At 28.2% G+C, this 16882-nt stretch overlaps 1 protein-coding gene across 3 annotated transcripts; it reads left to right on the top strand.

Annotated features, from left to right (window-relative positions):
* Window positions 1-1469: 1469 nt before the first annotated feature.
* Window positions 1470-8006, top strand: LOC142332101 (enhancer of yellow 2 transcription factor-like). 3 transcript variants are annotated; one of them, XM_075378317.1, is made up of 4 exons: window positions 1470-1717; window positions 3960-4031; window positions 6997-7139; window positions 7575-8006. In XM_075378317.1, the coding sequence occupies exons 1-4, from the start codon at window positions 1635-1637 to the stop codon at window positions 7682-7684; spliced, it is 408 nt and encodes a 135-aa protein (XP_075234432.1). In that variant the 5' UTR covers window positions 1470-1634; the 3' UTR covers window positions 7685-8006. The 3 variants fall into 3 exon arrangements, with proteins under 3 accessions (XP_075234432.1, XP_075234433.1, XP_075234434.1); XM_075378318.1 differs by lacking the exon at window positions 1470-1717 and adding an exon at window positions 2024-2207; XM_075378319.1 differs by lacking the exon at window positions 1470-1717 and adding an exon at window positions 2279-2376.
* The last annotated feature ends 8876 nt before the right edge of the window (window positions 8007-16882 follow it).

The following is a 16882-nucleotide window of genomic DNA, read 5'->3' as shown; positions in this document are numbered from 1 at the left end:
TTCTTCGAATATACTTTTACCAGCAAAAGCCCATCATCCGCATAAGCGATCGCATGGTATCCATTGGGTATCCTCAACTGCATCAAAGAGTTAAATTCAGCAATCCAGAGCAGGGGTCCTACATCACTACCTTGCAGACAACCTTTAGATAGCGTCTTTCCTACCTCTGAGACGCTGTCTCGATTGCTGAAATAACTATGTTCTACACTTAGCTTATTCTGTGTACATCATACAGTCATGCTCTGGAGCTGAAACATAGCAGAGGGCCACCAAAGATTATTAAAAGCCCCTGATATGTTCAAAATATACCTAAGACATACCCAGACTCATTAGAAGAAACAGTGCTCATAACCTTAAGAATAGCATCTTTCTTGCCCCTGCCTGCGTGAAAACCATTGATCATCCATAAACAACTTTCTAGAATTCAACTTATTGCTGATACAAAACCTTTTCAATAAATGGCAGGAGTGTTAAAGGCCTGTAAAAGGAGGTCCTTATCACCTCATTTAAGAACATCTTTTTTCTAACAAACAGGGAAATAACCATAAAGAGCATCCTATTAAAAATTCTTGTCAAAGTACCAATACAAATTCCAACAGAATGGAGGAGCTTTACCATGATTCCATAGAAACCGGTAGCTGTATTTCTGCCAAAACTAAAAACTACCTAATGTATCTCTGCCTTTGTAATTTCCACAAATAAAACATCAGAGTGAAAAGCAGCAACTTCCTTTATTATTTATATTATCTACTGTTAAGTACAGTAATTACTACATTTTTCTCATTGAAGAATGAAAAACTACATCAAAATTCAGCTAAATGATGGCTTAGATTAGGCTAGATAATATTTATTTTACCCATGGAAAGGAAATAGTTCACATTTTTGGCATATTGAGAACATAGTGTTTGAAACCAGTGTTAGACTACTAGTATCACTAAACTATGTTTTATATTCAAACTTGTTCATCTTATCCCTTAGACCAATGAATTTGTGACACTCCCTAGTTGCAATCCTGTAGCTGGAGTCATTTATACCTTTTAGATTAATAAACAAAAGATACATCAGCACTCAAAATTTTTAACTTCTTCAGACAAACATTTAAAAAGTAATTATTAAAACATTTTTACTGCCTAAATATTGTGAGCTTCAATACAAAATGTCTGTTTCTTGGTCAGCAGAAATACTAACGTGAAAATTTTATCAACGCAATTAGCAATGATACGCGTACTGGGAAGCACAAAGTTAACGGTTTTATCTATATTTGAAGTTATATGGTTACAATATATCCACTGAATAGTTTTTTCAATAGCTATTTTCATTTCCTTTTAAATAATTACATTTAGATGTAGATTCATTTGTCGTCTGCGAAAATGGTTGCAATGGGTGGCTCAAAAGTTTGAGGGAGGTCATTAATGAGCAATAAAAAAAGCAAGAGACGAGAACACTTCCCTAGTACTCTCCGCGTGAGTACGTAGATGTTAAATGTTTATTATTATAAAAATAATGAACTTCCAGCAACATATTTACGGTTGATAAGGTATGACATTTTTCCTTTTGTTAACCTCCGGGATCACCGTTAGGTATTGCTTTAGTGGATGAAATGAATAGCGATTTTTGTAGCGTGTGAAAATGTCATGCCTGACCAGAATTCGAACCTGGGATCTCCAGATACCACTAGTAGACGCTACCACTCGTTCCACGGAGGCCGGCTGATAAGGTATGACTTTCAGTTTTAAGCAGCTCCTATGATACCATAGCTAAGTTTATCATTAGTAAAAAATAGGTCGAATACTTTACTGAGGTTGTAAAAATTTTAATTTGGATTTTTTTTTATCTACGGAATTAAAAATAATACTTGTATTTTCAGTGTAGAATCACAAAAACTAGCCGTGCAGTTGTTAGTGTTTTCCCTGCTATCTTGGCGATAAGGTGAGTGGGATTCTAGAATTGAACCTAATCACCCATTATTTGATCCATACAATCTTCCTGCTAAAAATATATGCAAAAGTATATATGAGATCAAAATAAAAAAAAAAAAAAATAAATAGAATTGATTCAGACTTCGTTTTTTATATTTTGCTAAAAATACATCCAGTGCTTAGTAGTGTATACTTAATTTGTCAGTTGCAAAGTTTAAATAACCGAGTCACTTTTAACCTCATTTGATCATTCTAGTGTACTGCAAGCTGCATAATGGACCGTGAGAGGTTAGTTTACATTTTGTGAAATTTTCTTGCATTTTTGTTAATTCCATTGACAATATTCAATAAACTTTCATTCATATGAAAGTTTTCATATGGTGCTAAATACAGTTATTCTGAAAATGTCAATAAAATTTTGAATTTCATAGTTTTATTAATATTATTGAATTTCATGGTATTATTTTTAGTTTGTAATTTTATTACTATTTACTTAACTGTTTTTGCTTAGCGTTTTAGAAATTATATGTTAATTTCTACTTTCTTAAAGCATTTTAACTCTGTTTATTAAACTTGTGAAGATTGCATTAGTTTCGGATATTTAACAAATATCGAACAAAGTGAAAGAATTTTGTTAAATGATTACCACGATAAATATACAGAAATACTCAAAAGTAATTTTTAAAAAGATTGCAATGTATAACCAGATTTACATTTTGACTTCTTTAAATTAAAATACTGTAAAAAAGTTCTATAGCATTTATATGAAAAAAATATGAATAAAAAATAACTCATAAGCTCTACAAAAAATTTCGGGCTTATTCATGGAAAAACTAGTTTTACTGTTCAGCAATAACATTTTTATTTTACAAATGCAAATTTTTATATCATTTTTTTGTTGTTTTTTTCATAAATTACAGGAATCATTTTTGTGCAATGGTGTTTTGGTTTTGTTTACTGTATATTTTATTTCTTTGTATAAAACTATTTTACTAAACAATGATATCTACCTAATAGTCATGATTTAAATTTTCTTTAAAATGGTTCATGACAGTTTCTATTTGTTATTTTATTTGATTGACTTTTTTTTAACTGACTCTATAATGTTATATTTATAGAATTAAATTGTGTAGTCATGCAATAATACCAGTAGTTATATATCTGTGAACATTATTATAACTTTTCATTCTTTTTATTTTCCTTTTTCCAGATTTTGCTTCTTTTTTTTGTAATTATGAATAATAAAATAGTATGCTACTTAGAGAATTAACATTTAAAAATAATATTCTCAGATTTTCTTAGATAAAATCATTGTTTTGATTAAACTTATTCCTTTGTTTTCATTCAGTATTCCATTATCCATATCTTTAGTTTGTAAAAGTGAAGCTTTAATTGTTAAATTACCAATGTTATAGGAAAAAGTCCATAAAATTTAAACATTACAACAAATTTTCCTTAAACAAGACATTAAGAATTTAACAAATTTCCTTATTAATGTTTGTGGATCTTAAAGGATTTATCATACGAATAATTTTAATATAAAAAAGTGATACAAATATTATTGGGTATTTATAAAACAAAAAGCAAGTTGTTAATAACCATCACGTTGTTCAAATCTTTGAACAACCAAAGCTATTCTAATATATAAACATTATAACAATTTCTTAAGGTTATAAACAATAAATTTTTTAATTTTCCATAGTTTTAAAAAAAGGAAAATGACTCAACATCACTTATAAATAAATTTAATCCAAAAATTTAAGTGCATCAATGATAAATTTATTTATTAATAAAAAATTATAATCTTTTCTTAAACAATTTGAGATTGTTAAAAATTTTAAATAAATAATTTTATGGAATTGGTTTATTTACATTTTACTAGTTAATTTTTATCTGGGAATAACATTATTTTTTTTTTTAATAAAAGTTAAGCTTAATGTTATGAATAGGATGAATGATAGCATTGTTGATTGAGTAGAGATGGGATAATTTAATGACAACATTTTAATGCATTTCTTTTATATTGCCTTTTCTTTACAGTGAAAAAGAGCGCCATGACAGTATGGCTCAAACAGCTATTGTTGTTATGGGTTGTAAAGGAGATTATGATAGGTATGTACATTAAGTAATTATTCATTTTTTATTACTACCTAATAACAATTTTATAAAAATTTATGTCCAACCTTTATAAAATAAACATTATCGGAAATTTTTACTTTTTCAATCTACTTATTTTTTTAATATACAAATATTAATTATATTGTTTATTGCATCACTGACAAATAGGACAAAACAACTAAGGAACTAATTGCCGAAATAACAAGACAATCTTAATATATTTTGATATTTCATATAAATCCTATACTGTCCCAATGATTATGAATGACTCATAGACCAGTATCATAAATTAAAAATTCTAACATTTTTGTATGTCTTATTTGTAGAGCTATTATTTTTGCAAAAATAAATTATAATTTATTCTTATAAGTACTAATATTCACTTCAGCCGAGCCTTACTGTTAAATTGTTTTTACATTAATCTGTATCAACTCTGTATAAAAAAATCATACAATTTGGTTTTTTTTTGTTTTTTTTTATAAATTGTCCAATGATGTACTCAAAGTGGCCATCAATTTTTTTGTATAAAAAAATAAAATTGTAACTCTTTGACATTAGTTCTTATTTAATATTTTTACACATTAGGCTTAATTACTTACTTTAAATTACATCTATTTGTTCACATCTCTATTACCTGACACATTTCAGTCACAAAGTGCATTTTGCCATTCTTCCATATTTAAGAATCAGTCGAAAAAACAACCTCTAATAGAATTTTTCATTCCTTAGTCACAAATGGGAAAACCAACCATAAGTAGAAAAAATGTATATTAATCAAATAAACATTCCAACAGATTTGATTTATCTGGAATATATAAATGCAGCTTCTCAGAATGTAACAAATTCTACAGAACCAATAGGCCTAGACAGCTTCTTACAATGATACAAATTAATAAAAGACCTTTGCCAATGAATCTCTTTTTTCATATGCACTCATTCTAACAAACATTAGAAACATAAAAATCACATATATAAATAGTAAAGAATGCAATACATAATTTAAAACACACTCTTAGAACATATAAACAAAACATATCTTTCAAAAACCAATTTTAACACAATTCACATCTAATATCACCACAACCCAATACTCCCAGAGTTGGTCTCTGTAAAAGATTTATGTAGATTAAAAGCTGGCATAGATATCGTATCGTGTTTATAACTTTAACCTTAAAAATAAATTTAACCTTAATCAGTTAGAAACTAACATTTTAAGACATAGTTTGTCATGAATATCAAATACAAATAAAGAGATATGCCAAAGAATTATTGAAATGAATTTAGGAACAAGATTACATTTCTAAACCATTTACAAAAAAACTTTACTTAAAAAACTAAACCTAAGGTGGTCATTTCGATCACCTTATGATACAATGTATGATCAGTATGTACAATAATAAATAAATAAATCAGTGTATACAATGGAAATAAGTATATATCATATAAAAAGATATAATAAATAATACTTGTAAAATGTATTAAACAAGTGCTTTTAGCTAATGTTTTAGAAAAAAAATATTAGTAACTGTCATGTGCAATTTCATTAAAAAATCCAAAATGGTCAACACCACTTAGGGCAAAGCCCTTTTGTAGATAAAAATTATTTGAAACAAGAAAAAGTCAGCTCCAATCTTAAAACCAATCAAAGAAATATCACCACCACCTAGGAGCAAAATTTTAAAAGATAACATTTGAATATTCTTTCCATTGCAAAACTTCACAAAGGATTTTTAACAGATTTAAACTTTAAAAAGACTATTGGATATCATTTCCCTATAGTTTAACAATGAAGTTTCTGGTTCATGATTGATAAAGCATGTTTTTCAACTATCAATTTGCTGTTTATTACATACATTTTTTAAAACCATAATATAAACTAATTTTGAGATCAGTTTTCCAGCAATTCTGGGATGCAGTTGATATTTCTGTATTCTGTATGGTCGTAGTCTTAATTTTTTGTGTAGGTTTATCCTGAATTGTGTTTATTTTCTTTACAAATCAATTTATATAGATGCCTGCTCGTTTGTCTGGTTTAATTTTACCTTCATCATTTCTGAGGACAGAGATTAATTTCTTAGATATAGCCATGGTAATGTTATTGTTATGATTTTAGCAACTTGTTGTATAGAGGAAAATATTCAATTTTTATCCATGCTTTCTCCAAACCTTCTCTGTTGTTCAGAAGTAAATGAAACTATTGAGTAAATAAATCTGAAAAGTATTTATCACATGTATACTATTCAATTGTATCTGTTGTTGAAAGAGACTGGGACTTTTAACTAGTATTTAGTGAAACTATAGAAATGGTTTTTGAAATGTTTACAAAAATTTTTTTTTGCCAATTTATGATTTTTGAACTTCTAGTTCTTAAATATTCTTTGGTTTACACTAAAACTAAGGATGTTGGAGTAATAAATGTCAATGGCTGAAATAACATTTAATATACTGATTCCCATAAAAATTGAAGTTAAAAAATTCTGATTACAGATTTTTAAGTATGAAGTAATATTGTATAATATTACTCTTTTTTGCTTAATCAGTTATTATATATACTCAAAAAATTTGAAAGATCATACAAATTGATGGTGGATTGAGCCAATCTGACAATCTCAGACCCCTCAATTAAGACATGGATATAATACTGATTGATGATTTGGAATGAGATTGTCTATACACAACTGCAGTCATTTATGTAATGAGTTTACCTATTGTCTAACTTAATACATCCATAGGTCACTAGGTACACTTATATTGTATTCTGAACCCAACAAAGATGGTGGCCAAGGACTGTTATCTTAATATCAGTCGGGTGTTAAAATATAATCTTTCTTGCACAAGAAGACTAACCATGTGACTGTTCTGTCAAATGCTACAGCAGTTATCAATTTTTATTAGCTAATGACTAAAGTTTTAAGAAAGTACTTATTCTTGCTTAATTTATATGGTATGATTTTTTCAGATTTAAAGAGTTACTAAGACGAAGACTAACTGAATGTGGGTGGACTGATCAGATAAGAATAATGTGCAAAGATGCTATAAAAGAAAGAGGAACATCATTAACAGTTGATCAGCTCTTGGAGGAAGTCTCTCCTAAAGCAAGAAGTAATGTCATTCAATTATTAGAATTTTATAATTTTTCCTTTAATGTTAAATGATCTTGTATTTTTAAAATTGATATTCCACACTACTTGGAATATCACAAAAAGTAACATCCTGAAATTGAAAGGTGTGAAGTAATGTTAAAATTTCAATGGCCAGAGCCGTTTGACGAACATTTTTCCATTAGATTACTGATGTTAAGAATTATAACAAGAATGATTGATTTTTGTTCAGGTCACAATCACAATTTATTTATTCATGCATCTAATCTTGGATCACATTAATGAAACATCAGTCAAATGATGAACTTTAAATAAATCTGTTATCTAATGGATTTCCAGAGTTTTTTAATTCTAAAATGATTTTTTTAATTTTATTGTTTTCTATCTATATGATTGAATAGTTGTAAAATATTTTTTGTTTTTTTTTTAATTTCAGGTGTATTACCTACAACTATAAAAAGAGAACTACTACAGAAAGTAAAAGAATATTTACTGTATCAAGCCGATTATTATAGTAAAGAAAATGAAAGACATTTAAATCAGTAATAATAATAATGTATATCATTTTTCAAAAAATAAGTGTTTAGTGTATAAGTTTATCAGAACTGGTTTATTTATTATTTGTATTATTGTGAATTAATTATGTAATTTTTTATATTTTGTTTTTGTGACAGTATGTTTATCATTACCTGATTGTGATATTAAATGTTTTATTTATTTTTTGAAATTGCTTCATACTGAATGTGTTTGTTGTAATTAATTTTTTTTCTTTTAAACTAAAGTCTACTTTCTTTTGTTATTTTTGTTTATTTTATTGTTGTTTTTGAAATTATGACACCATCAATTAAGTAAATATTGTTTGCACATAGGTACTTTATTTTTATGATCTTCCTTCAACTATCCAGAATTCACAAGTTCCATGTTGTTTTAAGTAAGTTTAAGTCAGCTTTTGTGATTGTAAATATATTAGTTCATTCTTAAATTGATTACAGTTACACAGTTTATTCTACATTATATATATTGTTAAAGTAAAATTTAAACCTTAACATAAAAATTAATAATTAGCTTAGCATCTCATTTATAATGTCACTAGAGCAACATAAAATTTCTTCTGTTTATGAAATGTGAATGGAAAATAGGTAACACATTAAGATATTTTCAAAAATATATATCACCAAAAATTATAATAATTTTTGGTGATATATATGGGGTTTCTTGGTGGTAAAATGAGATATTGGGTTTTTTTGCAGATCTTTACATTTTAGGGTCTGACTAGTTCATCTAGATTAAAAACAAAATTATGTACATACTTGTGTTGCACTGCATTTGATCTTATATTTCAGGACTTGCCTAACTGATTTTCTTCAAATTTGGTTTAAATATTTATATGTATTATGAGGCATTGATCGTGTTATTTTTTCAAAATTCATTAAGATAGTGAGAGGATATCATAAAAAAAAACCAACTTTGATTTTCTTCTTTGAAAACTTTATTATAAAGTGAAATTGTTACCTAAATATATATATAAATAATCCAAAAACTTTTTTTCAAAAAATAAACCCTTTTAAAATTAAATTTTTTTGTCTCCCTTCAGTTTAAATATTTATAAAGCTATCAAGAAAAAAATGCAGAAAACGTTTTTGAAAATTTTATTTTAGCCTTTATTGAAGGTGTTAGATTTAAAGAAAATTTTACTTAAAGCAAATTTGTTAATCTTAACCCATATATGAATACTTTTAGAAAAATATTTCTTAAAGTTTATTCCCCATCTCTAAAACATTATATTCTGTTTTTAAATCTAACTTTTAATTGTTGTTATTAATAGCCAGGAAAGTCATGGAATACTTTACCAGCTTCTATATATATATATATATATATATATGTTTACAGGTGTTTCTAAAATGGTGGGCTGGCTATACTTTTTCGGATTCTACTTATAGAACTAAACAAAAAATATCCTTAGGAAAAATAGCAGTTTCTCCTTTGTTGTTCTCCCCTGTTGTCTTTTTTTTTTTTTTATATATAAAAATTTATATCTTGAGTTTGGATAGAGGAATCAAATTAATATTTGGTAAGCATCTTTTTAGTAAAGTTTTAAATTAGCAAAAAATCAGAACTTAAATACCTTTGGAAATTACAAAATGGCGACCATATTTACTTTTCAATCAGTTATATCTCCATAAATGTTAGTTTTATCAAAATGTAAGTTGTTACTAAAATATTAAGCCTTTTATTTTAAACAAAATGACACTTTAATTTTTTTAAATCTGTTGACAAATAAAACTAAAATCTGTTGAGTTATGGCAAAAATCGGTGTAATTTTGTGTTTTCATGTCCTCCACTTTATGCTCAATTCGATTAAATATTGTTTTTATTTATTGTTAATTCTAGTATTGTAAATTAGTATCAGATTAAGTAATAATTTTCTCATAATAATGACTTAATAATTAAAAAAATAAAACAACTACCTGTGATAACCTTACGTTAATTGTTGTAGAATGTTGGGTGAATTTAAAAAAAAAATAAACAGTTAACAATTGTTAAATTTTCGAAGTGTTCACAATTAGAAATTACACAAGTCTCCAGTCTTCTTCTTAGAGATTGTCTTAACTGTTGAAAATTTCCAAGTATTCCTAATTTTTTTAAATCCATTTTGGATCCTTTGTTGAAGAGCCTCAATGTTGTGTATTGGAGTTGAATAAATAATATGTTTCAAATGGTAGAAGTCAAGAGGGTTTAAGTCAGGTGATTAGACAGTTCAGGGCACTGGCTCTCCGTGGCGTATCCATTTTTCATGTAAAGCTTCATGTAGGAAATCTGATACCAACTGACTGAAATATGCTGGAGTTTCATTATGGTGAAACCATGTATTTTCTCTTAATTGTAGAGGTAGTTCTTCCAACAAACGTGGTAGATTTTCGGTCAAATGAGCAAAATAATTTTCCCCATATAAATGATTTGGTAGAATGTCAGGACCCAAAAGATAGTCATTAAAAGTAGCTGCCCATGTATTTAGGGAAAATATTTGTTGGTGGCTACTTTGGAAGGTTCCATGAGGATTCTCATTGCTCTAGATATGCTGGTTGTGAGTTTTGTACGCCACTTTTGTTGAAAGAAGCTTCATCTATGAACAGAATCCTTGCCAAAAATAAAGGTTCTTCAAAATAAAATGGCGGACAGGGTGAGAACAAAGGAGAAATTTCAATTTTTTTTAAGGATATCTTTTGTTTTGTTTTATAAGAAGAATCCAAAAAGTATAGCCAGCCTACCATTTTAGAAACACTTGTATATACCATTAGTTTGCCAAAAAATTTAATACAGCAATATTTTCATTATCTACACTTCCAACTTGAACATAAAACATTAGCAAATAGGTGTAAAAATATTTAATAATAATAATTAGCAATCATGGTTATAAACCCTCACATTAATGAACCTTGTAAGTTATTTTAATTTTAAAATGGACAATGTACATATCATATAATTAAATACTGATATTTCCAAACATTTTCATATTAAATTCTATTTACAAGTGATAAAGTTAATATCTCAATAGAGTAGAAATTATATAGAATTTCATATTAGACTTTAAAATTATAAAATTTACAATCATAATAAGCTTTCTGTGTTATTAGAATCTAAAACAAGTAGTTTACTTTAACCCATCTTTAAATAACATTATCAATGTTTAAAAAAATTAACCGTCATTCACAACTGATTGATTGATTTTTTGATCAATGTGATTTTCAACAAAATCACATTGATGAAAGATAGATCAAATGAAAACAATATAACCCCAAATAATTTCCTAAATTAATTGTAAAAACAATATATACAGGTGATTCAAAGAAACGGGAAATTTTAAAAATTAAATAACATTAATGAAAATTATTTTTAGAAGATGAATTTTATTTCATGTAATTGTACAAATGTTGCCATTTTAGGATATATACATTTTAGTTTATTTTTTAAAGATGACATCTTGCAGGTAACCTCTTCTACGTAAACGCTCACGAAATCTCTTCGTTAAATTGTTCATGGTTTGACGTAACATCTCAAGTGGAATTTCGGCAATCGCTTCTCAGATCTTTGCCTTCAGTTCTTCCATTGTAGTAGGTCTACTGTGGAACACTTTGCTTTTAAGGTGACCCCACAAAAAGTAATTTCAAGCTGAGAGATCAGGCGATCTGGGAGGCCATCTAATGTCACCATTTCGTGAAATGACATGTTGTCCAAACAATCAGCGTACAGCTGGCATAGATATTCGTGCAGTATGTGACGTTGCTCCGTCTTGTTGAAATCAGGCTGTGTTAAGAATCTGTGGAAATCTCTTTTGTTGTTCCACAACAAAGATTTCAAGCACGGCTACGTAACGAGCCGACGTCACTGTAATCGCAAGACCGTTGTTATCCTCAAAAAAATAAGGGCCTATAACACCTTAAGAAGACATAGCACACCATACAGTCACTTTCTGGCTTTGCAACGGACGCTGGTAGGATGCGTGTGCAATGGACGGTAGCTGCGTAGGATTTTCTTGTGCCCAGTATCTGAAATTTTGCTTGTTAACAAATCCACTGAGGTGGAAATGCGCTTCGTCTGACATCCACAGTTATTGAACAAACTCTTCGTTATCATTTATCTTCTGAAGCGTTACATTACAGAATTGTGGTCGCACATCTGCATCGTTCAGTTTCAGTTCCTGGACGATCTGGAACTTGTACGGATGGAATTGAAAGTCCTTCACTAACATTCTTCGTACATTTGAACTATGCAATTGTAAAGATGCTGAGAGACGACGGATTGACCGATGTGGACTTCGTGTGACAGCATCTTGTAAAGCTTGAATATTCTGTGGTGTACGGATGGTTCGCTCCCGGCCTGGAGGTTTCTTTTTCATTGCCGAACCAGTTTTCTCAAAATTAGATATCTGTGTTTTAATTTTATGTGCTGATGGAACACGGTCGTGCCGTCCCAGATTAAAATGACGGCAAAATTCTCTACGCACTCCCTCCACACTGTCATTGTTTTTGTAAAACGCTTTGATAGCAAATGCATGTTGCGCACCACTCCAAGGATCCATGACAACTAAATGGCAGGTTAGGTTAGAGAGGCTGGCGCCACTTATCAAGTGGTACCAATCGCCCACGGCTACCAACACAACTTTCAAAATTTCCCGTTTCTTTGAATCACTGTATGATTTAATAAAACCAAAATGGATAAATAAACAAAAAATGATATAAGAACAACTCAAAATTGATTTTACAAACTTAATAATCCAATTTTACTTCTAGTAATAGACCTTTAGAAAAAGATGTGTAAAATAATTAAAGCATTAGAACATTTTCAGTGCAAAATTATTATTTATTTTTTTGACAGTTTTATTGTGTAAACTGTCATAAGTCAGCTATGTTCAACTCACAGCCCAGTTATTCCTTTTGTGTGGCCCTTACAGATTTACATATATAGTTGGTTTTATGCATTAAAAAATCTAACAAAAATTATGATATGCTTTATACAAGTAATTGAACATCTTGATTATGACTTCTTAATAGCATAATATAGTTTTTATGGCTATTTTTTATATTAATCTACTTACAACATCCATACATGGCCCTTATAGTCTTAAGTTTTTTAACTTATGAAACTAAAGATACAGACTGTAAAAGATTTTTATTTTTAAATTAATATGATTTAAAAATAAAATACATATGTTTTAAATAAAAATTAAAAAAAGAAATGTTAGAAACAAAATATAAATAAGTTTAGTTATATTTGGGGAATTTGATTAAAAACACAATTAAAAAATAAAAACTTTGATTTTTTGAAAAATATTGTTTTATTACACTGAAAACTGTATAATAAAATTATAAGTAAGTTAAACAATTTACTTATAACAGGTGGCTGGCCCTTTATAACTCTTGACTATGCGGTGTGCTAGGATAGTCATTTCACATTCCTAGTAACTTATTGGCCTGGTAACAATTTTGGGTTGTAACACATAGCTGGTCTAGGTTATTATTTAATAGAAAAAATCGTTGAATCTAAAAGTTTTCTGCGCTGGCTTTTTTTTGAAGATGGGAGCAGATTGTATATCCTTCAGTTTACATAAAAATAGGTTTGTCAGTTCTTTTTTCTTTTCAGGAACGAATAGTTTGTTTTTTTTTCAATAATATAAAGCACAGTCTGACACATAAACTGTTTCCTGTATTATGAATGAAAAATACACCAGCACTTAATAGAAAAAAGGTGTATATGGTCAAAAAAACAGGAATAAATATACTTTTTTAGGAACATTTAAAATGAACCTTACTATGTGCTAACTTCATCATTCTAATTGACTGTATCTTGGAATAATAAGCTGGTCGCAAAAAACTATAATTTTAGTATTACATAATTAAAAAAAAATGAATCAGTTTACTAATGTATAAAGCAAAGCACTTGTTCTAATTTACCTATATAAAAATGCCATGATAATTTTTCATTAGTGTACAATCGTAATTATGTTATATCACTCTATGCTCAACTATATCATAAATTAGGAAGAATCATTTACCCAAGATAGTTTGTGATTAAAATACTTATTTAATTATACAAGTCATTCAGTTTGAATATTAAATACTTTATTTTACTAACAATGAATTCAATCCCATTTCTTCACAATTTTATTTTGCCTAAGTTTTCTTCTATAATTTAACAAAGATTATTAATTGTAAGAGCCTTGTAGTAATTGCCTTACTCTCTGTAAAAAGAAGTTACCTGACAATAAGTCATTTATATACAGCACATCAGAAAGTTGCTGTTCACTGTAATTATGGAAGATAATGAAACTTTCTTAATTATTTGTATTTTTATTTCAATATTTTATAGAAATAGATATTACGTTAACTGGAGTAGTTTATAAAAGGTGTTGAAAATGACCTCCTCCATCATCAATACAACACTACACACATTTCAGTTTCTTTTCAAATATTTTAACCAGTTGTTCTATTGGAATTTAGAAAGTGATTAAAAAATAATTTTTTTTTCTAATCAACAGATTTTATACTTCTCATCATCCAATTGATTGGATTATGAAATAAACAATTATTACCATTATTATATGATATAATAAAAGACCATGAAGGTCTAACTGTATGGACTGGAATTCTGAAATTAATGCAAAGTAGTAGTTTTGGACAATCTACTACATAATGATTAGCTTAACCCTTTGTGGTTGGTTTTAAAATTAATCCACTTTGGTCGGGTGGGCAGTGGTACTGCCCGTAGCCATTTTACCTGTCAAGTCAGAATTTTTTGCACAGTTACATTCCTCACAACTCAGATGGCCAGCAATAGTGGTCAGGATACAAAAACCTTGGAACACCCGGATGGCCAGCAGTACTGGTCACTCACAACATATTGCTATAGAAACAGTGTTTTTCTTTTGTGTTCTGTGATTATTGCTGTAACCTATTGGATAACCTTTTAACTAATTGTGCATTACGTTTCCCGATATATTTTTTATATTTTCCAACGCAGTCTTTTTACAAAAGACTGTACGTTTGCAGTGACATAAGAACTGGAGGAGAAAGAAAACGAAGCAAATTTTTTTGCAAAACCTGTCAGAAACACCCTGGACTACTCGTGGGGGAATGCTTTGAAAAATACCATTCTGAAAAATAAACCACTATCTAGCTAACTTGTTAAACGAATGTGTTGGACAATTTTCTTAAACTACAAAGTTTCTTTTTAAATATTATTTTATTATGTTATATTCAATAAAGTAAAAATTAATCAAAATTATATTAAGTCAATAAAAAAAAAATTATATAAAATCTTGGCGTTGTTTTTTAAGATTAAATGTCCTATGTAAATATTTAGGAATGATTGAAAATCTATTCCAAGCTGGAGTGGCAAAGCAGTCAAGATGGCAGCCGAGCCAACAAGTCCTGCTAGCCGTTCGAGCTTTGAGCACTGCTAGTACTATAAATATTCCGAACTGACTGATAGCAGGCTATGGCCAACTATACTGACTGTCCAACCACAAAGGGTTAAAAAAAATAAATTAGATCCCATTCTATCTTCTCTAAAGGTATTACAAGGCTTGATCAAAAAGTATCTGAATTTATTTTTTATTTTGATATCCAGCTGTAGCATAGGATCAAGCTACAGTTGTAGAAATTAAAAAGTAGAATTTCCATTTCCAAGATTGTCAAATATCTGTTGAAAGTGACTACTGTGGTGGACCTTACACCAGCAAAATTCCCCCAAAAAAATCAAGCAAATTCAACAAATGGATGTCGTCAACAATTAGAGAGCTTAAAGATGAAGTAGGAATTTGATTTGGTTCAGTGCAATCGATTTTAATGGAACATATAATTTTAATGCCTTACAAAATTGAGATAATTTACCTATAGATCTACAGTTACCAGTTCAAGATTTGCTATCTTTTTAAACAGTGGAACTATTATGGCTTCTCTAAATTTATGTGTTAATAGTTTATATTTGCTGTATAGTTAACATGAAAATTTAAAATGCTTGAAAGAATATTGCACCTTGTGATACATGAAGTTATTCTTGTAAGAATATGTAAGCAAATAAAGGAAGTATTTGATGATAAGTTTATGAATGAATCAGATGTTCAGTGGAAAAAGATTAAATATTTATGATGAAGATTGTTAGAATAATTATTTTTTTACGATTTGAATTCTTAAACAAATTTTTTTTAATTTATAAAGATAGAAAATTCGCTATTGATGTATTACATATTTCATTTCCTCAGATTTCTTGTGCATGCACATTTTGAGTAACAGATTTTTACCAGTCAGCAAAGGGGCATTAAGAAATTCCTTATACCTGAAGTTGAGCATATAGAAATAGATTGCAAACAATTTCTAGGACCAGAAATGCCTTGTACTCATTTATTTCATGTCTATTCAAATAATAATTGGTTTACAAGATATTATGAAACACTGAAGCAGAAGCATTGGTATCTTTTTAAGCAGAATTCTATTAAAACAATGTTACTAACTGACAAGTTGATTGTTAAATTTTGATTTGTTTCTGCACGTGTTCATTGTAAATCCCTTCCAAATTGTTTTTGAATTAGTTACTATGAATTATTTAATGATGTTTGTCATTGTTTAAGATATTTTCTGATCGGTTCCTAAATTACAAAATTTTCTCATTTGGTCTACTAAGAACTATATATTAGTAAAAATTTAGTAGTGGGAGAATTATTAATTCCCTAAAAATTTGTCTATTCTTACAAAACCTAGTAGGACCAGATATTTTTTGTTGTTGGTATTTGAATTAGAGCTTGTTTCTGTTTCATATTATAATAAGTTTAAATTAAACAAAATCTTATCAACAAAATCAGTTTTTTTTAAACCTAATGTTATTTTTTTAAATAATACATTTCATCACACCAAACAGATGATCTTGAGAGATTACCAATATTTACTTCCTTATTACTAATTTATTTTGTAAGATTTGAGAGCATCATTATGAATTAAAAAAAAAAAAACAAATTATTTTAATATTTTATTGCAAGAGCATTATAATTGACATTATATATGTATTTTGGTTACATATTATTAAATATGTACATGAAATTAGAATAATAAAAAGTTTAATTATATATGCCAAACTTTTATTTACATATGAACTTTGAAATATACATCATTTCAAGATGTACATTTTCAAGAAATACTTCTTTAGATGAATAAACTCAATGCAGATCAAATATGTTAATCATCACATACT

Source organism: Lycorma delicatula, chromosome 11, assembly GCF_047948215.1.
Source record: "Lycorma delicatula isolate Av1 chromosome 11, ASM4794821v1, whole genome shotgun sequence".
Taxonomy (NCBI): Eukaryota; Metazoa; Arthropoda; class Insecta; order Hemiptera; family Fulgoridae; genus Lycorma; species Lycorma delicatula.
Note: the sequence above shows the minus strand (reverse complement) of the source record. Positions and strands in the feature narration are given on the sequence as shown.